General features: G+C 42.2%; 1 protein-coding gene and 1 long non-coding RNA gene across 3 annotated transcripts; both read left to right on the top strand.

Moving 5' to 3' along the window:
• Nucleotides 1-1,528: 1,528 nt before the first annotated feature.
• LOC109306055 lies at nt 1,529-19,688 on the top strand. The gene is made up of 4 exons (XR_002099829.1): nt 1,529-1,539; nt 5,669-5,672; nt 14,682-14,688; nt 18,747-19,688. It is a non-coding gene; the product is annotated as an uncharacterized LOC109306055 (long non-coding RNA).
• RAB9A (RAB9A, member RAS oncogene family) lies at nt 4,185-19,756 on the top strand. Of its 2 annotated transcripts, none has more exons than XM_019529312.1 (3): nt 4,185-4,247; nt 13,381-13,418; nt 17,241-19,756. In XM_019529312.1, the coding sequence occupies exon 3, from the start codon at nt 17,275-17,277 to the stop codon at nt 17,878-17,880; it is 606 nt and encodes a 201-aa protein (XP_019384857.1). In that variant the 5' UTR covers nt 4,185-4,247; nt 13,381-13,418; nt 17,241-17,274; the 3' UTR covers nt 17,881-19,756. The 2 variants fall into 2 exon arrangements, with proteins under 2 accessions (XP_019384857.1, XP_019384858.1); XM_019529313.1 differs by having other exon boundaries at nt 4,197-4,247; nt 13,381-13,413.
• Nucleotides 19,757-22,862: the final 3,106 nt, after the last annotated feature.

Genomic DNA, 22,862 nt, shown 5'->3' with positions numbered 1-22,862 from the left:
CTGATCATGCGCGTGGCTCTCCTCTGGACTCTCTCAAGCTTCTCCACATCCTTTTTGAATTGTGGAGCCCAAAACTGGATGCAGTACTGGACGTAACAGACCTTACGACAACAGGCTGAGAGCTACGTGACTCTTTAGCCTGGAAAAGCGCAGGCTCAGGGGCAATCTGATGGCCACCTATAAGTTTATCAGCGGTGACCACCAGGTTCTGGGGGAACGATTGTTCACCAGAGCACCCCAAGGGATGACAAAGTCAATCGGTTATAAACTCCAGCAAGACCATTTCAGGCTGGACATAAGGAAGAATTTCTTCACTGTCTGAGCACCCAAGGTCTGGAATAGCCTGCCACCAGAGGTGGTTCATGCACCTACATTGAACACCTTCAAGAGCAATTTGGATGCTTATCTTGCTGGGATCCTATGACCCCAGCTGACTTCCTGCCCCTGGGGCAGGGGGCTGGTCTCGATGATCTTCTGAGGTCCCTTCCAACCCTAATGTCTATGAAATCTATGAAGTCTGTGAAATCTATGGTTGAGGTGCTGATCATCAGGTGCTCAGAGCATAGGACCCCAGCAATGAGAACATCCTCCATGCCTGCTGAGTATCCCACCACTGCCAAGGTGATGAGGAGACATATGGTGTCCAACACCATCAGATGGTCAAGAGACATCTACATCAAACATACAATTGGTGAGTGCCAGTACGTGGAGCCCATCAGCTGAAAGCAAACCAGATGGGACTGCCTGAGCACCCCCCTCCATCGGACTGCTACTGAGAACCATAATACCTGGACTGTCTCTCATCCCTGCAGTTGTATCCCTGTATAATGTTACTTGTATCTGTGTGTACTCTTCAGAATCGCTTTGCAATGATGCGGCTTTCTTGCACAAAGCATTATGTATCCTCTCTTCTCTGGAAGCATCATGGCCCTAGCCCCCTTACCCACCCCCTCCATCTGGGGCCAAGTAGGCTATCCCCTTACTATATTACTTAGCTATGTAACTTAGCTTAGCCCCCCTTTCTTCACCCTGTTCTATGTTTCCGTCCTCGTCTGGGCCTCTATATTTCTTTCCTTCTACCCATTCAGTTTTTTAAATTTTCTTAACATTTACTTATAAAGTTAAATCTACATTTCTATGTCTCTTAATCCAATGACACTAGCAATGTTAGAAAGTCAGCTGATACCTGGGCAACCCAACAGAAAGTTTGGAGAAATAAGTGAATACATCAATGGCACTCATTTCTTCTATTCTTCCTGTCAACATAGTTCTTTTGTACAAGCAAAATTATTGAAAGTTACAAGAAGCCTACTCTCTGTAACAATTATTTCTGTCAGTTCCTGTGTTCTACCTACTTGCAAGCACAGTTGATGACAGCAAGAAGAGAAAGATGGTGAGATGTATACATAGACACATCTTTGATCACAACAAGCCTACTGATGTCCCTGCTTTGCAAGATGTAATCCTAAATCCCTCATTCTGCACCCTCTTTTTACTTCCTTTTCCATTCCCTCAAAATTGCAGTGGTGCATGTACTTTGTGCTGACCAAAAGAGCCTGAGTATACCTCCTTTTTGTGCCCATGAATCCTTCTCCAAACAGTAGTTACAGGGAATTTCTCACCAGTGACATTGCTCTACTGCTTTCTATCACCTTTAGATTTTTTTCATTTTCTGCCGCCGTGGCAAGCCAGGGACTGAGGATTGGTTTGGGCCTTACTACAAATAATGCAGAACAGGGATTTAGGTGCCTAGATCCAGGAGAATCTTCACAGTTGAGAGTGCTGAATGAAGACAGGTACTGAACTAGCTTTCAGGGAAGGGCTTTCGGTGCTTCCTCCTTTTTCAGCACTTCCAGCTGGCTAGTTTGGGTCTCAGTCAGTCTGCTGATTTTGGTGGATCTCCAGTCTTACATTCCTAATAAGCCCATTGATACTGGGAATCTGGACACCTGACTCAGGGTTGTGAATTCTGTTGAATAGCAGGGCACCTAAGAGTTGGGCTTTGCAGTACTGACCACCTGGGAGGGACACCTATTTTAACAGAAACACAACACAATCTAATGCTATCAGGGGTTTCTGATTTTCATAGTGAATGGATGCAGCCATTAGCAATAGGCTGTGGTGTTTGTCCCAATGCACAGGAAGTGTATGCTACTCTTTCAAAGTTGGGGCAGGGGGAGGAGGAGGGTGCCACAGTTGTGTTCCTGGAGCCACTGTTGCAGTAAAAGGCATACTTTCCTCAGTCTCTGTGGGGATTTTGTGCCTTCCCATTGTCCTCAATACAGTGAGTTGATAGTATTTTAAAATAAGAGCAGGTGATTGCCCTCAGAGTATCCTTGATTGAATCATTTCTCCCCCATGGAATGAGACAGGAGTTTGCTTATAACCAAGGATCCAGGTTTTCAATGATTTAAAAAAAAAAACAAACCTCAATTTTTGGTTAAAAAAAAAAACCCTAAATTTGCGTTTTTCCATGATTAAAATTTAATGTAATTAATATATAAATATTCTAATATAATAAAGGGCTTAGTTTGCCTGTCTGTCTGTAATGCTTTTGGACAACTGCACACGCGCCGCCAAGAGGGCCAGCGGCAATTGGCTGTGGGGGCTCCACCTCCTCAGGCAAAGAGGAAGCTGCCGGCAGGGAGGCAGGAGCCCTGCTGCTCTGCAGAAGAAGGTGGAGGTGGGTGGGTGGGTAGGAGAGAGCCATTGATGCTGCCCCTTGGGCAGGCTGTAGGGAGGAAGCCACGAAGCCGGAGGCTGGAGGAGGAGGTGGCGGCGGTGGAGGGACTGTTTACATGGGCAGCCCTGAAGGGTGAGCGGGGGGCGGGAGAAGAAGAGGCATGTAAACACTCCCGAAAACACTGTCATTCATGATGGGCAATTAGCTAGTGTGTGTGTCTGTGTGTACACACACACACACACACACACAGAGTGGTGTCTCATTTTAATCATGGAAAAATGTGACTTGCGGATTACTTTTTTAAATCTGAAAATTGGGGATTTTTTTAAGTCAGAGAAAACCAGAATCCCTGCATATAACCAGAGGTGGTTATATTTCACTGGTATTTGTAGTATACAATTTATAATGTGTTTTGGAATCCTTTGGGACAAAAGATATTACATATTTCTGTTGAAGGGAGACAGGATATGTGGCAATAGTGTTTGATTGTGCAAAGTTACGGATAGAGGCAGTTGTCAAGAGGGAGCTGCGCAAGCAGCAGGACAGTGCTTTCTGGCTTGGCCTTTGCATAGAGTTCAATCTTGAGGCCCAGTTACTCTTTTGGACCAGTGAGATTCCTGTGGGAAGGAACTGTCTGCATTTTCTTTGACCATCTCTGTTCCCATGCTTGTACATGTGTGTAAAGTTTAAAATAGATCCAGGCTCCCTCGTAGCCATTTGTGCAGCTTGCAAGGAACTAGACAGTTGTTGCTACTCAGCTTTTGGTGTTGGAGGGTGAGGCAGTAATGTCAGAATGAAATATCTGCATTGGGAAAAGGGGCAACAATACAAGACAAATTCTTAACATTGTTCTTATTGAAGGGTTGTATCTCCAAACTAGCAAGAGACAAAACCAAGAAAATTATCTGTTTTTTGAAAGTAAATGCCTCTTATTTAAGGCCTGAATGATCTCTTTCTCTCATCATTAGGATGTCCAATTGAGTGAACCTGTGTGGGGGGGGGTATCTGTGCATGTGTGTCTGTGTGCATGTGTTTGGCTGTGGGTATGTATGTGTCTGTCTTGTGCGTTTCTGTGGGTATGTGCCATTTCCTCTCTGTGTATGTACGTCTGTGGTGTGTCTGCCTGTGGGTATCTGTGGATGTGTGTCTGTCTGTGGGTATTTGTGTGTGTGTCTGGGTCTTGTATGTGGTGTGTGTCTGGTGTCTGTAGGTACGTGTGTCTGTCTTGTGTGCGTCTGTAGATATTTGCATGTCTCTTGTTTTCTGTGTCTGTGCTGCGCCTGAAGCTAAGCAACGGGCTGGGGGAGGCGCGGGAAGCGCACGGCCCCGCCCCCTCACTCTGGAGCCCGGCTGTGGGGGCGGAGTGAGAGGCGCAGAACCGCGCCGGAGGGGCGGGGCCACACGGAAGCCCCGCCACCAACCGGGGAGGTTGGCCGGGCATGGCTCACGTGACCCGAGACCCCGCCCCTCCCCGCCGCCATGTTGCGCCTCCTTCCTTCCCGGCCGGTGGCAGCTGCGCATCGTGGGCCGGTGTTGCCGGCGGCCGCTTCCACCTCGCGGGCAGGTAACGGCGGCCCCATCGCCCCCCACCCCCGAGCCTGCGCCCAAAATGTCCCCTCCGACGCCAGCGGCGGCGGGGCCCGCGCGGGCAACTGCAGCCGTCCCCCTTCCCCCGCCTGCTGCTGGCGTGACCGGGATCCCGTGACTGCAGGGCCGTTCGTCCCTCCCCCGCGTGTGTGTGTGCGTGTGTGTGTGCCATATGTAAGTGTTTGCCTTTTAACCCCTTTCAATTGGGGTCCCCAACGTTTGCCTTTCACGCTGGCTGCCCCGATTTTTCTTTTTTCTTTTTTTTTTTTTAAGTCCTTTCCCAGGTAGCGGAACCAGGCACCCTACATGTGGTTCTTCCCTTGCTTGACAAGCTCTCCCTTTCATGGCTGGGGAAAACCAGGAGAAACTTTCTGTTTGTGGCCAGGGTTGCAAGTCCCTGCTGCAGAAACCTTCAGACTCCTGTGGGAGGGCAGTTTGCTTGAGCGGCGTTTTGGGTGCCAGGGCAGCAAAGGAGACATAATATCCGATCTTCTGGGAATTGTTCCTTTAGGCGAGTTGAAGGCCAAGAAAGAGCAGAATGCTGTCTTGTTCCTAAAAGGGGGATGTAGTTTGCAGAATAACTTTCAAATCGCCAGATTGGGAGGGGTGATCTGCAAGGTCCCACTGCAGCTGGGCTGTGCTAGGGTCTGTGTTATGCAATGGGGGCAGAAAAAGGGGGAGCTTTAGAGGTGGCCTGCAGCAGTAGCAGCCCTTGCTGACTTGTCTTCAGGCTCTCATTTAATATAAAATACTTCTGGGTTGTAGGCCAGGATGCTGTCATCTTCCTGAGTCTGCAGACAGGGTTAACAACCTCCTTCCCTCATTCCCCACCCCATTGCAGCCCACAACTTTGCCAAGTAAGTGTCAGTGCTTTTCAGCATTGAGGCTGCCAACAACCATCCTGACTTGTATAAAAACAGCATCATTTTGGTACAAAGTGTTATTGGAGAGAGAGAAAGAGAGAATGAGGAAAGGCAGCCTTGTAAAAGGAGTTATTGACCAGAGACGTTTATTTTAAACCTTTTTGTAGTATCCAGTGTACTTCTCTGCTAAAACTCTTTTATGATAAGTCTTCCTCCAGAAGTCATAAGGATAAATGTACATGGGAGGAAACATCCTGCCATGGCAGGGGGTCAGACTCAATGATCTATTGAGGTCCCTTCTGACTTTAACATCTATGACTTTTTCAGTGTGGTCTCTGCTAGATCTGTTCATTTTAGTTGCAAGCAGGAACCCTAATCTAAGTTGATATTTCAAGTTTATTTTATTCTTATCTCTCTTTTATTTTTATTTGTTTTAATGTTGTTCTAGTTTTATTTTACTATACAGTTTATTAGTTGAGCTGCATCTACTCAATAATATTGGGCCTCTTCCAATACAGTGCACCAGTTTTTCTAGACCAGTAAATGCACATATAGTAGACAGGGTGGATAAAAATCAGTAATTTTTTTTAATTAAAAAAATTGATTTTTTTTCTTTATGATTACATCAAACAATTTGATTAAAATATATTACCTCTCTCTCTCTCTTTCTTTCTTTCTTTCTCTCTCTCTCTCTATGCATCTTGTTTATATGCTGTATATACAGCATATATATAAGATGCTTTAAAAAAATAAACCTATATAAAGGTCATTTTAATTTAAGATGTGTTAAAGCTCAAAGATTACATCATGAAATCTGATGGCCACCTATAAGTTTATCGGGGTGTTCACCAGCATCTGGGGGAATGTTTGTTCACCAGAGCGCCCCAAGGGGTGACAAGGTTGAATGGTTAAAAACTGCAAGACCGTTTCAGGCTGGACATATGGAAGAACTTCTTTACTGTTTGAGCCCCCAAAGTCTGGAATGGCCTGCCGCCAGAGGTGGTTCAAGGTACTTTGAACACCTTCGAGAGAAACCTGGATGGATTTTCTTGCTGGGATCCTATGACCCAGCAATGATGACCCATAGGATCCTATGATCTTATGGGTTTGCTCTTGTGGTCCAGTGCTGTGGCATGTTTTCTGTGCTTTGGGCCAGCAGAATGAGAGTTCAAGGCCAGGTGGGGCCCGTTGTGTTTCTGACAGGCCTGATAGAGCTAATTTCTGTTTTAAAAAAGCGTACTGGCAGTGGAGGCAGGGGGCAGGGACCAAGGAGGAGTACACCTTCCTGACCTGAGTTTGTAGGGATTTGGTAAGGGAGGCTAAAGCAGCACTGGAGCTTAGATTAGCTTCTGGGATTAAGGATAACAAAAAGTCCTTTTTCAAGTATATAGGTAACAAGGAGAAGTCTCAGGGTAACATTGGACCCCTACGGGGTGGGGCAGGGCAGGGCAGTTGGTGACGGACACACGAGAGTTCTTTGCCTCCATGTTCCTGTCTGCTGACAATGGGGTACTCTCGGGTGATAGCGTAGAGAGGCCCAGGAAGGATGCGAGTCCCCCAACTGTTAGTTCAGACCTAGTTAAGGATTACCTGGAGGGCTTAGCTTTATCCAAGTCAGCGGGCCCGGATGACCTTCATCCGCGGGTGCTGAGGGAATTGGCTGGTGTCATTGCGGAGCCATTGGCACAGCTGTTCGAGGACTCCTGGTGCTCTGGCCAAGTCTCTGAGGACTGGAAAAGGGCCAATGTGGTCCCTCTTTTTCAAGAAGGGGAGGAAGGAAGAGCCTGGCAACTACAGGCCAGTCAGCCTCACTTCTATTCTGGGGAAGGTCTTTGAAAAAAATAATCAAGGGCCACATTTGTGAGAGCCCTGCAGGGGAAGTGATGTTGAGGTGTAACCAACATGGGTTCATGCCAGGCTGATCCTGCCTGACTAACCTGGTCTCTTTCTATGACCAAGTAACAAAGAGCTTAGATGTGAAGTAGGAAGTCGATGTCATCTTCTTGGACTTCCAGAAGGCCTTCGACATGGTGTCCCACCCAATTCTGGTGAGCAAGCTGAGGGACTGTGGCATTGAGGAATGCACAGTCACATGGGTGGCAAACTGCTCCAGGGGCACACGCAGAGGGTGATGGTGGACGGGTCCATGTCAGCCTGGGAGTGTGTGGGCAGCGGAGTCCCCCAGGGCTCGGTCCTTGGGCCGACATCTTCATTAGCGACCTGGATGAGGGTTCAACATCTTCATTAGCGACCTGGATGAGGGTGTGGAGAGCACCCTGTTCAAGTTCACTGATGACACCAAGCTGTGGAGTAAAGTGAATGCGCTGGCAGGCAGGGACCGCATCCAGGCAGACCTGGATAGGTTGGAGAAGTGGGCAGATCTGAACAGGATGCGGTTCAACAAGTGCAGGGTGCTGCACCTGGGGAGAGGGAACCAGCATTACGGTTGTAGGTTAGGGGCTGGCCCTCTCAGCAGCAGAGAGGTAGAGAGAGATCTTGGAGTCATGATTGACTCCAGGATGAATATGAGTCGCCAATGCGATGAAGCAATAGGCAGAGTTGGGTGGCAGTGGCAGCAGCCATGTGTGAGCTCCCCAGCCCATGTCTGGCCGGAAATTATAGTTTATGGAGTCTTCCGGTTACTCAGATGCTGGATAACAGGGATTTTACTGTATATACTGTTTGAGGTGATATCTTCCTATACCTTTTTAGGAAAGTTTTAGAAATGGGTCACAACAGGCCACGGACTATGTTAGAGGCCCAATTTTTGGGGGTTCCTGAATGTTCCACTGTAGATTAGTAAAGCGTAAAGAAAACTGCTGTACCCAGTGGGACTCAGTGCTGTCTAGAAGATCTCATTAAGCATCTCTGTGATGCTTAGTTTCTGTTCTCAAATTGTGGTTTTGTGTCTCCAGAGATAACATCCTTGCTAACAGCAGTATATGAAGATGAGAGAACAGACCTGATTACCTACCCTGTTGTCTCTTCCCAAAGTTTGTATACACAGTCAAGCCCTTACCTTTCTCTAAAAGAGCAGAGTTTCAAGAAGTTAAACGAATAAAGGATATCAGATAACGAGAATGCACTTTGAGGATGTCTACACATGCTTTTACGCATGCCTAAACTTAATGTACATTTGCCTAATATGCATTAAAACGATTTAGTCATGTGTCTGAATATGCACGCACTAGGGCATATTAACGTGGTGCACAGACTGACTTAGGACAAAAGTTAGTAACGTCCACAGTGTTAATGTGCCTTAACACTTGTGTAGACATGCTAAGGCGCTTTAGCTATCCATGCTTTTGCAGGTATCAAATTTAGGTGCAAATAGTCTAAAATGGCCATTTTAAAGGTGCATTAAGGGTGCCTTGATGTAGACCTGCACCCTTAATGTGCCTTAAAAATGTCTAATGCTCCTTAAAATGGCACACGTAGATGTACCCTTTTGTAGAAAACAGTGATTAAATTCAGGCTTCCTCATCAGTGATTTAAATCAAATCCACCCTGATAGTAGTTGCAGCCAGCTGCTATGATGGAAGTTCAGATCATCTCCCATGTGATGAGAAGTTTTCCACAAGGAAGTACAAACTACATGATAGGGAAGCAGTGGACAAGTATGATATCTGGTGTTGGGGGGCTTTTCAGTTTCTAAAGCAATAGTGGCTAACTTTTTTAGTAGGTGTCACAAATTAGGCTTTCAGACTTCCCAAGTGCCACTTCAACCTTCCCAGTCTGCTGCTCTGCTTTCTGTTGCATTCCCCCTGATCTGCTGTGCCACACGGAGGCTGCTTGTGCCTCTTGTGGCACTTCTACTGTAGGGTGGCTACCTCTGCTTTAGAGACTGTAGAGCCAAGTGGCTGGAGGTCCTTAAGCTTATGATAAATGAAGGATACTTACTCAGGTCTGATGTACCACAGAAGACCAAATGCAGTAGGGTAAAGTATGTCCCAGTTACGAGCAATGGGGATAAATGACTGAGGGAGTTTGAATGATAGGATTATGGCTTTTTTTTTTACCCTTTATTTATTTATTTTTAAACCTATAACACACTTTTAATGTCTTGGGCCAAGACACTGATCCTTTCTTTGCCTCAGTTTTCTTAGAATATACTTAAGTCTTTCAAATAAAAGGAAAGGCTCCTAGTCAAGTCGTGTGGTGCATCTAAAATGTGAACCATTTAATGCAAGGGGGGCAAAAGTGTTGCCCGTGGGCTGGATTGGGCCTGTGGTGGACTCCGTTTCCCAGGAACCCCTACCCGCATCACTTCAGCTGGCTTCCATGGAGACCCCAGCATCAGTGGCATAGTGACAGCATGGGGCCAAGCTTCCATGGAGACTGGCCCCAGCAGCACTGGTAGAGCATGTGGCTGGGCCGGGAGCTGCTTCATGGCCAGGGCAAGGATCTTGCAGCAGTGATGGTGTGGTCCAGAGCCAGGGCAGGGCTGCAGTATGCTGCCTGCATGCCCTGGATAGGGGTGTGCAGGCAGTGGACTGTACCTCTGCCCTGGCTCAGCCACATGCCCTGCCAGCACTGCTGGGGCCAGTCTCTGGGAAAACCCTGACCTGTGCCTGCTGGGGTCTCCATGGAAACTGGCTGCAGCAATAGAGTCCAGTTGCTGGCTGGATCTGCCATTTTGCCCACCCCGATTTAACATAACATTTACGGACAGATTTTGTAGGCATATCTCTTTACATTTTTAGAGTTCCTTAAAATCCTTTGCTTCTTAATGCAATAATGCAGTGGTTTAAAATTATTTGATTGTTCTAAAGTAGAAACAAGTAATTGGATTAAAGGTAAATCAATTCCTGTAAAAGCAGTTTCATATGATAAAGTTGTAAATCATTTCATCGCTTCTCTCTTTCCCCACTCTGCCTTTTTGGGAATATGCAGTTTAACAATAAAGTCTTTCGAGTCATAAAGGATTAAATATCATCCTTTAGTTTTAGAGGATCACTATGAAACTAACACTCATTTTAGAAGAATTTGAAAGTAGTTCTGGATAGTTCCCCTACATCTGGGGTATGTGCTAAGATGTATATATATTTTAGAGTCAGTAAATATTGGTACAGCAAAAGCTCTGTTAACTTGTACCTTATAAACTGGCATGCTCTGTTAACCAGCATGCTGGCTTGTATGGGCTTGTAAGGGAAAAGTGAAACTGAAAGTGCTCACCATGGCACTTTCAGTTTCGCGGAGCCCCTGTGACCTGGGGGAAAGCAGCCTGCATTGCCAAGCCCCCACAGCCTGGGAGCATAGCAGCCTATGCGGGTTCCCCTTCCCTGCCCAAGGAGCCCACGGGAGGGGCGGCAATACCCCAGACGCAGCGGGGCAGGTGCCTGTGCGGGCCACTCAGTTATCCGGCATATTTTGTTATCTGGCACCCTCCATTCCCTGTGGGTGCTGGATAACAAAGCTTTTATTGTTACATTTTTTTCCTCTCTATTTGGAATGTCCTCTTTCTCAGTCTGAACACGGGGAACAGGCTTTTTCCATCTTACAGTATTGTCAAGGATAGAAGTATCTTGAAATTCATTTGTGTTCTTAATTGTTTTTAAACTTACAAATCTTTGCATGGTAGCTGGACTGAATAAAGGCTTCAATTGTGAATTTCTGTTTTTAAAATATGGATTTCAATAATGTTGCGTGTATAATTGTATAAAATATACCTACATATGCATACAGTTAAGAATCTTGGAGTTCATGCGCCATTTATATGAGGGGTGATTTTAACAAAAAAAAAATCACAACCACCTCAGAAAGGTTCTTACTGGAGTATTTGCCATTTGACAAGGTTAAAATCTTCAAATAAACATTGAAGGCAAAACGCTTTCTCTTGTGACGAAAACTCTTATTAGAAGATACAATGGAGTCTGAAGACTTGAGTTTGGCTATAAATAAGTTCTTATTTCAGATACTAGTGTAGGTGTATATGATTGGCTTTTCATGTATAGCATGTTCCAAAACTGGCACTTCTTATAGGCTATTATAATGATCCAAGTATCTTAATTTTACTAGATATGTTGTGATTTTACTGTACCATAGCCTCATAAGCGCCTGTATGCATCTTAAGAGGAACCTGTGGCTTTAATTTCTCTTTGTTCTCATATAACCTTCTGAAAGTGGTAAAAGAAAAAAGGAAGTTTCACTTCATCATAAATATAAATATAAATATAAATACATTCTTTCTATACTATTTTTGTATCCTGCTTCTAAATGGCTATTCTGATTTGCTTCCAGAAATCCTACTATAGCGCTGTCCTACTGAAGCAGTGTAGGATTCTTTACCTGCCAAAATGTTGTGGGATATATGGGGGAACTTTTTGTGGACCCATAGTCTTATAAATTTGATAGCCTTGGATTGATGTGAATTATTGACTTCTTACTGAAATTGAATTGATTTGGACCATGTGCAGTGTCTTATAAATTTACATGCAGACTCAATATATCATACTACTTACTACTTTGAAAATCTGTTAAGAGTGCACTAAGTCAGTGGTGCTTAACTTTTTGGCCCTGTGAGCCAGATGTGGAGCATGGTGCACGTCTGCAGGGTGGATTGGACCCTGTGCACAGAGACTAGGCTCCTTGGCACCCAATTTAGCATACAGGCCAGATAATGTGGTGGGTGCTGGGTCTGGTTTGTGGGCCAAAGGTTAAGCACCCCTGGACTAAGTAGTAGTACAAGTGTCACTTCATTTCAGGATTCTTAGCTACTCCAAAGCATTAAATGCATTGTTTAATGTATTACTTTTGCACACCTTCTCCACCCCTTACCCGTTTCTTAAACTAGTCCAACTACCTATGAAGATTGCTGGTTGAAAGCTGTTGTTTTGGAGTGTAGGCATCCAAAGTTGGTTGTTAGTGGCACAGTTAACTTCAACATGGGTTGAGTCTGCACATCACATGATAGCTGATTCAGCCAATGACAGCAAATAATATTTGATTCCAGGTCAGAAGTTTTTAGTCTGGCACATAGCTGTCTTTTTGTAACCTTTAGCAGTTTCTGGCTATGAGGCTAGTTCCTTCTATGATCAGATAGATTACAGAAACACTGACAGCTTATACTAGCCTGTTTACATTCATCTACTAGAACTGTGGTTCTCAGCCTTTTCATCTAGTGGGCTAGATGAGCAGTGCCCAGTCCATCCACAGGCTAGATCCAGCTAGCGGACTCAATCAGGCCAGTGTGGTGGGGCCCCATCCAGCTGCAAGGAGTGGGGTGGGGGGCAGTTGAGACCCCTTGTGAGGGAAGAGGGCTTGCCCCAGCCCTGTAAGAAGAAAGGGGCATGGCCTGGTCCAAAACCATCTGTGCAGGGGGAAGGGATTGGCTCAGCCCCAATCCAGCCATGCAGAAGGAAGGGGGTGTGGCCTGGTTTCCAATCTGGCTTTGTGGTGAGAGGATCATGGCTTGGCTAGGACACATTGCCTAGTGCTTGGGATTTTGTTGGGGGGTGGGGGAGATGGCAGTATTAACTGCCCTTGCTCCCCTGCTGATGAATTTCTCAACCCTTGGGGAGCCCATGGGGCAGGATTTGAAGGTCAGGAGGCAACATTTGGCTTGAAGGCAGGAGGTTAAGAAGCTCTAGTACAGTGGTACTCAACTTGTGAATCTTACTTGCCTTTCATCTTACTTAAGAGGCAACTGTGCTACTTTCAAGTTTTAGTTCTCTTAAAGAAGGGGAGGACAGTTATTTTGGCTGGGGGGCTGCTTAACAAGTTTTGGTGAGGAATCAAGGGCTGCAAGGGTAGCCTCACCCCCCAACCCCTGACCCTTGCTGCTCCGAGACTCTCCCTTTGTCCAGGAAGTAATCCTTTTAGGGGTTGGGATTTGCTTGTATATTGTGTGGAGGGGGGTGGCTGGGGTGTGTGTGTGTGGGGGCGGTATATGTATGGGCAGTGTGTGGGTGTGTAGGAGGGGTGTATGTGTGGGTGGGGTTAGTTTGGGGTGTATACATGTGGAGTGTGGGGAAAAAGACTGTTTAAGTGTCAATGTAGGACTATTGGATGTGTGCAACTTGGGGGGGTTGGGTATGTGAGGGTGTGGGTGCATGTGGTGGGGTGGGTGTGGTTGAGGTGTGGGAAGGGTTGGGTATGCCTTTAACCTGCCTTTAACCAATTGGTGGAGTGAGCTACAGTTGAGATCTACAGTCTCTTGACAAATTTGAAAAGATGGGTCTTGCTATTTGTTCAAATGGGTTTAAATTTTTTTCGTATAGAAAATTGAAATATTTTTTTCATTGGCAGATGCTGAATGATGATTTAAATTGAACAATTAAGGTAAAGTAAGTATCTGTTTGATGCAGAAAATGTTGATTTCTCTTTGTGTATGCTGCTATATCAGGTGTTTATGTATTTGTAAACACGAACAGAATATCACATGTTAAACAGGGTCAAGTAGTTAAAATCTAATATTTTTATATTGTGGGGTTCTTTATTGATTTTAACATTGGCTCTAAAATTGGAAGACTCTTAATATTGCAACTTTTCAATTTTATCTAATAAATTTAAGAGGGTGCATTATTTTGGGAGGTTGTATATATTTATCTCTCTTTATAACATTCATATGACTAAAACCAGAATATTGAAAATAAATCCCTGTGAAGATCCTGTAAAGACTTAAGGTTCTACTTACTTCTAATCGCATGGTTGTGAACGCTTAAACGTATATGGAGACATGTTTGGGTCTACAATTTTAGTAAGCTTTTGTTAGTGATTACATTTTTGTTGCAAAAAAACTCCCCAAAAAACCAGAAGCCTTGCTTAAGTAACTTGCAAGCACTGTAGACTTTAAACCAAGCTGTATGTGAAAAATACAATAACTTCAGTAATGTTTCTAATTCTGTATTTAATCTCTTAGGGTACTTTTTACATGTTCCAGGGAGGCAAGCGCCTCAGCATCTCGTGTCAGTATCTCTCTGCTCAAAAATGGCAGCAGCAGTGCTTGAACTAAAGCTTGTTTGACAAGCTTTAGTCCAAGCACCCCATCACCTGTTCTAAGCATAGGGATGCTGATGCATGAGACAAAGGAGGCTGCTGGAGTGCAGTAATTACCATGCTTCAGCAGACTCAATCTGCCTCGGTGCTTACGTACAGATGCCTCTAAATGATTTGGGGACTGCGTGTTGGTTTTTTTTTTTTTTAAACAAAGAAGAAAGAAAAAATAAGTAACATTTAACTCTTGTTGCATACCCTGATGGAAGAGAATAGTTTTACTGAACCATTTTCATTTTTCACTTCTGGAAGATGAGCATATTTAACCAAGTTGTGCTGGTTGCAAATAATAGCATGAGTTGTTTGCTTATCAGTTTTGTATTTGGGTTGTCCTTGCACTAAGGATGTTAGAGACCCTGAACTTGTCCTTCTCTGCAGAGATAAGCATTCCAAGTTATTACACTCAATTGAAGAAAAAAATCAATGTACAAACTGAGGTTTAGTTAAATTGCCCTACTTAGAAGCAATTTTTTTAAAATAAGCACGGCAAAAACTATCTAATTAAAAATGTATCGGCTTGATTCAGCAAAGACTCCAGAGCATACATGAGTGAGCTGTCCAGTAGACTTCAGTAAGACTGTTTATGTCTTCTTATAACTCTTCTGCTTAAACATCTTTACAGGATCATAGTTATGGTTAGGTACTTATCCCAGGTGTAGTTTTTGAAAGAAAATTGCTTATTCTACTACCAATGTGTTGCTTACCAAAGTGTTTTCATTTAAGAGTAGACTTACCTTTAAAGTGTTGCTTCTAAGTGAAAAGATTGAATAAATTTATCAGTTGCCCATCAAATTCTGTCCAGAAAAAGCTGTCTTTTCTCTCTCGCTAGAAACCTTTCTCTCTCAAGGCTCCTACTGACGTTAGAACTTCAGGGTTTTTTTTAATGTTCTTATTGTAAATGAGTCCTAAGACCAAGCCTTGTGCATGCTATGAAGAAGCTCAGGATAAAAGGAACAAGAACGTTCCTGAAATCACAGGGTTCTGGTGTGGGCCTGAATTATACTTTAGGTACACTGTTAGGTACCAGCTTATATTGGACCTTGATTCTGTACAGTTGTTTGCCAGTTGATACAGCCAACCAGAACTGGTGAATTTCAGTATTTTTAGAAGAGAATACTCTCATGGCCATGTAACTCTTCTAGAATGAGGCTTATTTGGTCTGAACTGCTTTGACCTTTACTAATTGTCATACAGATGAAGAGTAGTTATGCTGGTATAGAAACTGTAGGGTTGAGTGGCTAGGATTGCTGATTAAAATGTAATGAACTTCATTTATTAACAGTGCAAAAAAATGTATAGTTCAGTTTAATGATAACATGAAATGTACTAAAGAATGTGTGTGTGCGCATGCGCGCAACCAAATTATACACACAGCCTTTCTACCGCCATTGGTGAACAAATGATGAGAGAACTTGATAAAATTGTTAATGTAGTCATTACCTATATTTTGACTCTAGTTAAATATTTATGTTTTAAATGTTATTAACAAAGTGTTGGAGTGGAACAATAAGGTAGGAATAGCAAAATACAAATACTGACATAATATAAAGAATGACATTGATTTAAGAGAAGTATTTTATTGCTGGCTCACATTTGATAAGTTTAACTGAAATTATAAAACGGAGCAGAACAGACATGATTGCACATTCTTTATTTCTACAGCTTTCACTGTTTTTGACAAATATTATAATGATAATTTTTAATTCTTTTATAAATGAATTGTGGTACTAAAGTGACCAATATTGTGAAGGCAGTTACTATTAAGGGAACTAAAAACCTACTTTCCCTTCCCACTTCTAATGCACATGCACTGAAAAAAAATTTAGTTAGTGAGAATTGTCCTAGAAAACCAGTACAGTAGAGATGGTTTTTTCATAAGCTCTTCAAACTTATCCAACAAGTGCCAGAGTATCTTTCAGTTTAGGGGGTACTGTATTTCAAGAATGAGGCAGACAAGTTGGAAGGAGTTCAGAAGAGAGAAACAAAAATGACTAGAGGTCTAGAAGGTGATGCACAGAAAAGATGGAAGAATTGTAATTGTTTAATCTGGAAAAAAAATTAAGGCTTGATAAAAGTTAGGCACAGAACAAATGATTACAATCTTTTGTACACTATAGGGGACAGGATAAGAAGTAATGGGCTAAATTGTAAGAAAGGAATTTTAGGTTAGAGGTTGGAAAGTGTCTTTTTTTTTTTGCCTCTAACTGAGAGTGGTTTAGTACTGGAACAGACTACCTAGAGATATTGGGGAATTTCCATCACTGGAAACGATTTGTCTGCGATGGTTCAGATATGAAGTATTCTGCCTTGAGCAAAGAGTTGGACTAAATGACCTTTTGAGGTCTCTGCAAGTACAATATGGGGGAAACAAAGCTTCCTCTTAGAACTGAGCATAGATTACTCTAGCTGGGAGCTCAGGAGCAGTGGTATCCTGGTCTAATCTAGATGCAGGGGGAGCGCCAAAACTGTTTCTGACTCATGCAGTGGGGAGCAGTTGTGCAAGGAGCCTGGCTTGGCCTGGGATGGTAGTAGCATACAGGTTCTTCCTTCCACCTCATCTTCCAAGATGGTTGAGAGCAGGCTGGAAGGAAGAACTTGTATGCTGTCACTGCTATCCTCATTTGATGCAGATGTGGGGGAGGGAGTGCCAGAGCTGCTCCTGCAGAGAGCAGCTAGCTGTGTGGGGAGCTCAGCTTAGCCAGGGACAGTGGCAGCAGTATGCAGATTCTTCTGTCCATCACCTGTTTCCAGCCAGTGGGAGAAATTTGGGTGGAGGGGAAGTAGGAACCTACATGCTCCTGCTGGTGTCCCTGGCTAAATTGGGCTTTGCACAGTGTGGGGAGGACCTGCTCTGAAACTTCCTCTGCACTGGGATCAGTGTCAGTAGAGGCAAGCACATGGGGAGAAGGCTGCCTACCCCACTGCCATTAATTTCCCTGCAGTATTGATGGCAGGGATGAATTAAAGATAATTCAACGGTAATTAGATTCTGTACATAAATTTATAATTTTCCATGTATAGCATTTAATTATGGAGAGTTGTTTTTATTTTGAAGTAGTTTTGGACTCGGGTAAATATATTGTTTCTAAACAGAATCTGTATTTATTTTACAGGATTCAGAAGTGGAAAAGATCTGTTTGCATAACAATGGCAGCAAAATCCTCTCTCCTTAAAGTAATTCTCCTAGGAGATGGTGGAGTTGGGAAGAGTTCACTTATGAACAGATATGTCACTAACAAGTTTGATACACAGCTGTTCCACACAATAGGTGTGGAATTCTTAAATAAAGATTTGGAGGTGGATGGACACTTTGTTACAATGCAGATTTGGGATACAGCAGGTCAGGAACGGTTCAGGAGTTTGCGGACTCCCTTCTATCGAGGTTCTGACTGTTGCCTCCTTACTTTCAGCGTAGATGACTCTCAAAGCTTTCAAAACTTGGGCAACTGGAAGAAAGAATTCATTTACTATGCAGATGTCAAAGAACCAGAAAGTTTTCCTTTTGTGATACTGGGTAACAAAATCGACATAAACGAAAGGCAGGTGTCAACAGAAGAAGTCCAGGCCTGGTGCAGGAGCAACGGCAACCATCCCTATTTTGAAACCAGTGCAAAAGATGCCACTAATGTTGCAGCAGCCTTTGAGGAAGCTGTTCGAAGAGTTCTTGCTACCGAAGATAGATCAGATCACTTAATTCACACAGATACAATAAACCTTCACCGGAAGCCCAAGCCCAGTTCATCTTGCTGTTGACTGTTAAATGCTTTTTTGCCAATGTAGTCCTGACTAAAAAAAATGGGGTTCAGGGATAAATCAGATAATGACAAATGGGGTTCTACTTTAATATTATTAAATATATATACTACTGCTTTCTTGGGCGATATGGGGTAGAGAGAGAGCTTCCATTCAGTGAATGACTTGTTAATGAATTCATGGCATCTTTTCTCTAGGAAAGTGTCTAATAAAATGTTCATTTAACATAAACATAATTTGCAAAATGTAATAAATCAAATGATAAATACTTCAAATGAAATTATTAAAACTTGAAAGTTCTAAAAGCACTACTTCAGGAAACTTTTTCTTGAATTCAAATGCAAAGAAATATTTATACGTTCATATATTTTTATGAAATTAGCATTCCATTTTTGGTTCACTAAAATCCATTTTGTAACAAAATAATACTAGATATTAATAACTTCAGTCTCAATGCATTCCTTTCAAGTGGTACTTCATCTGTAATGTGATTTTTTTCTTCTTTTAATTATGTTTAAAATATAAATCAGGTTTTCTGCTATTAATTACCTAGCATCACTAAAAATACTGTAGATTTCAAGGGAGAAAATAAATCTCCTGCATCCTTAATGCCTGTGTTTTCCCTTCATCTAGTTTACTGAAGCCTTCTTATATTTTCCTAACAGGATATTTCAAACTAACATTAGTTTCATACAACTAATGACTAGATCTTGCTGCCTCATTTGTGCTGGGAAACAGATCTCCTCCCAATGGTCAGCAAAAAGTCTGCTGAACTGGTACTGAAAAGCATTTCAGGGACAATGGCAACAATCCCTATTTTGAAACCAGTGTTTTGGCCAGGCTAAAGCAGTTAAACTTGTAATCAGATAGTTTCACCGTATCCCTATGAGCAGCTTAATGGCTTCGCTTAACAGAAGTTTAGTGACAAATTACAACATATATTGGGTACTTCTGGTTTATTGTTCAAACTGTTCAAGTATTCCAAATCTTTCTTTCCTATGTCTGAGATGGGACCACTGATCTTGATACCTTTCAGCCTGTGACTAATATGATAAATATCTTTACACTAAAGAGGTGTAAAGTCCATTCAAGAAGCTAATGACTCCAGAGGTTCCTCTGTAGCCTTGGCATAAATGGATAAGTCTTAGTTGCATCTATTCTTAAAGTGGTTGGATTTGGTTCCACAAGGACAAGGCTGGGGTTTAACTTACTTCACCATTAAGATTAAATGGAGAAGAGATGAGTATTTCTTTGTTTCAATTTAAGGAATGAATGTTTGCTTAAGTGAAATGAAGGGTAAAATGAATTGTCATTTTAATTCCGTTTTAAGGCAGTTTGCAAGACAAATTCTTTGGTTATTTGCACGTTCTCTGTAGCAATGCTATTAAAATAGCAGAACTTTTGTGTCATTCAGCTGCAATTAAATTAGAATATATGACTGCATAAAGTTCTGGAAAAGCAATTGTTTTAAAACATTCATGCAGGAATGGCTCTGTCATTATATAGACTGCCTGATTTTTGTTTTGTTTTTTTTCAGCTGACATGGTTGCTACTGTAACATGGGTATGCTTTTCCCAATTTGTAAGCTAGTCAGTAAAATGTAACCAATGACTTAGCACCTTTATGTGTTGAAGCCAGATTTAGGACATGCAGATATGCATCAGAGTGCAGCTACTTCCTGTAGAACCACTGACTTGTTTTTTGAAGCTGAATAACTGAAATCTAAATTGCTCAATTTTTTTTGTATCTTATGGGTGTAATTGCTTAAGAGTCAAGATTGTACCTGTAATACTTAACTGTTTCTTGAACCAATGTGTTAATTTTTTAAACCTTTTGTGATTTGCATGATCTAGAAGTACACAGCATAGCAGACCTGCATGTTGTAATGCCATCTACTTACGTCATGTGTCAGCAGAGACCTGCTTAAAATAGCACAAGTTCTTACACCTTATTCATGTAGAACTAATGAGTCCAGCTCATTAGTCTTCTGGTCCTGTATGTACAGTAACAGAACTACTTGCTTTATTTTCAGTTAGGACTGTTAAGGGATTTAACTGATTTAGGTTATAATCTAGGTTGCAGTATCTTTTTTCTTACTCATAATAAATGAGGAAGAAAGAAACAAGGTTGGCTGCTGAAGCCCAGCATAAAACTCCTGTGCTGATAGTTTTTTTTAAAAAAACTAAGACACTTATAATGTCAGTAAAACGCATTAAAGAAAACAGCATGATGAGAGTAAGTCATATAGAGTGAAATTGTGCTTTCTGAAGCAGTAGGGAAAACTGGCATTCAGTTGTCCTAGGAAGGCTGGCAAGTTCATGCATTAATAAAGGGTTGACTGTCTAGCTCAGTGATTCTTAACCAGGGTAATAAGAGATCTTTTCAAGGGTGCCACATGAAGTATGAGATAAACATTTAAGAGCATGCTCAAGTTCTCCCTGCCTGGTTCCCTTTTTTCCAGTGCTTAGCCATGCTGGAAGGAGGCAAACAGTGTAATAAATTTAGTTGTTGAAATGGGGTATAGCTCAGTTCACAAAAGTTATGGAGGGGTGCCTTGCCTCTAACAGGGTTGAGGACCACTGGCTTTAGGACTCTTGTCAGACCAGTTTCAATCACAGGAATGGGATATGAAACTATCCACTCCTTATCTGTGTGAATACTGCTAGAAGAAAATGCAGACTTCTATGAAATTTGCATACAAGCCTCTATCTCATTTGCAGCTGCTCTTGTCCATTTTTTTTTTTGCCTGGTGTCTTTCTGTAGAACTTCCCATTTCAGGCTATGTAAGAATACACAGTGTATTAGAAATAGCAAGGAGTGCTTTGCTTTTCTTTTTTAATGTCAGTATATCTAGCACAATGGGGCCCTATTGCTTGCTTCATACTGAAACCTACAATAAAAATATACTAAAAAAACCTGTGTTAAAGGCAATGGAGCTCCAATGGTGCACAAGAGAGGCTCTGTCTCAAACAGATTCAGTATCTACTATTTAATTACACACACTGGGATGTGGAAAATTGCTAGCACGTTATCTTATGTTTCAAAATAAACCCTGACATGGGGTTGAAACTATCTTATTAGAATTGCATCTACTCTGGAAAAACTAGGCCTCCAACATAATTGCTGGTATGGGTCTCTGTGTTAATTGCCTTTTGAAACACAAAGTCATTGTGTACTAGAAAGAGGATCTGAGAAAAGAATGAATTGGCAACAAGCTACATCTTCAAAACATAAGAACGGAACTAAAAAGCTGTCCTGCAGAATATAAGATGAAGCATAAATGCCTAAATATGTAAAAAGCTGTCTTACTAGTCTGATACAGTATTGGCTAATATACTGTAAAACTTACAATAGTAGACTTGTATATTTTTCAGTAAACACTTCCATAAACAGAACAAGCTCCATTTTAGAATGGGGTTATATGAGGTCCTAACTGCCATTTTCAATTATATTAGTATGTGCTTGTCTACTGAAAATACTTAATTCCTTATAATCCCAAAAAGGATTGCATTTTTTTAACAGCAATATCATACTGGCAGCTTATGCTCAGCCTTCAAGTAACTAATGCTCTTTCTCTGTCATTTCCAACTGATAAGCTCCCAGGTTGCAGCAAACGTAGTAGACTGATGACAAAGTGTGTGCTTCTATAGTAGTAGCGCAGAAGTGATGTAGCTATTCGTAATGGTCCTGACACTATGAAAGGCAAGTTTTGGAGGTGACATCTTTTATTGGACCAACTGGAAAGCTGAAATAGATTTAGACAAGTTTTCAGATTTTGCAGTGACTTCTCTCAGGTTCCCAGTAGAGGCAGTTTCTGAGACCTGAGGAATGGCGCTGCAATATCTAGAAGCTTGTCTAAATCTTATCCCAACCTTTTAGTTGGTCCAATAGAAAATAAATCACCCATGAAATATTTGCATCCTTACTGCACTCTTAAAATTCCCTTGCCTCATCCACTTAATACTCATAGCCTATGACTATCAAGCTTCCTCTAACTTTGGGTTGTAAGCAAGTTCCAAGACTATGCTTCTTTTTATTCCAACAGATGTAATGAAAATGCAATTAAGTTGAGATATTTGAGGAACTCCATTAGCAACCTCCCCACCCAACAGTTCCTCTTTCAACACAATCTATATTCTCTTCCCTAAAGACAGTTCCTTACTCAGTTTAATTTTTGTGCTAATTTTCCCATGGCAAATGGCTTCCTCAAAACTATTAAGTTTCCCTACCCTTAAAAGAAAACGACCTTTCCTCAGAGGTAGCTTTCTCTTAAAAGGCAGAGAAATTTAATAGCTACAACCTGGGAACTTATCAGTTGGCAATGGAGGAGCAGCATTACTTGCTTGAAGGATGAGCATAAGCTTATGATCAATTCAACAATGCCTCTAAAACATAAATTGCCAGCCCATCTCAAACTAACAAAGTCACTTTGAGAATTTCATACTTTCACGGCAGTATTTTTTTCCTGAAGATAGGTGGTTACAAACTACTATTCTGTTCCAAGAAACATTTTTTTTTGCTCAGCATGTCCGTTTATTAGAAGTACCACTACTAGTTTTTGGGTTTTTTTGTGAAACTCCTTAAATCACCTATCTTCCAGAGTGATTAACAAGAGCATTTTTTCAGTGGGGGTTGGAACTCAGTGTGACACAAGGGAAACTATTAACAGCTGATTCAGAGAAATGTCTTACATTCAACATAAGATTTTAAGTTGGGACAAGGTATTTAGCAGAATTTGCAGATTCACTGGAATTTGACAGGGTCTCACTATGAAAACTTCAGGTGATAGTACCACTGATGTATAATGTATTATGCATAATGTAGAAATTTTAGGGCTCAAGGGAGCTCTATAAAGTTTCAAACACAAGTAGTTTTAGGATATTTTACTAGATTTAGTATGTGAACAGGGCCAAAAAATCGTTTAAGACCTGACATTTTACAAAGGCACATGGAAACAAAAAACAGGTCTGCCATTTAAACTG

The sequence above is a fragment of the Crocodylus porosus genome, unplaced genomic scaffold (assembly GCF_001723895.1).
Source record: "Crocodylus porosus isolate Cpor-Errol unplaced genomic scaffold, CroPor_comp1, whole genome shotgun sequence".
NCBI lineage: Eukaryota > Metazoa > Chordata > Crocodylia > Crocodylidae > Crocodylus > Crocodylus porosus.
Note: the sequence above shows the minus strand (reverse complement) of the source record. Positions and strands in the feature narration are given on the sequence as shown.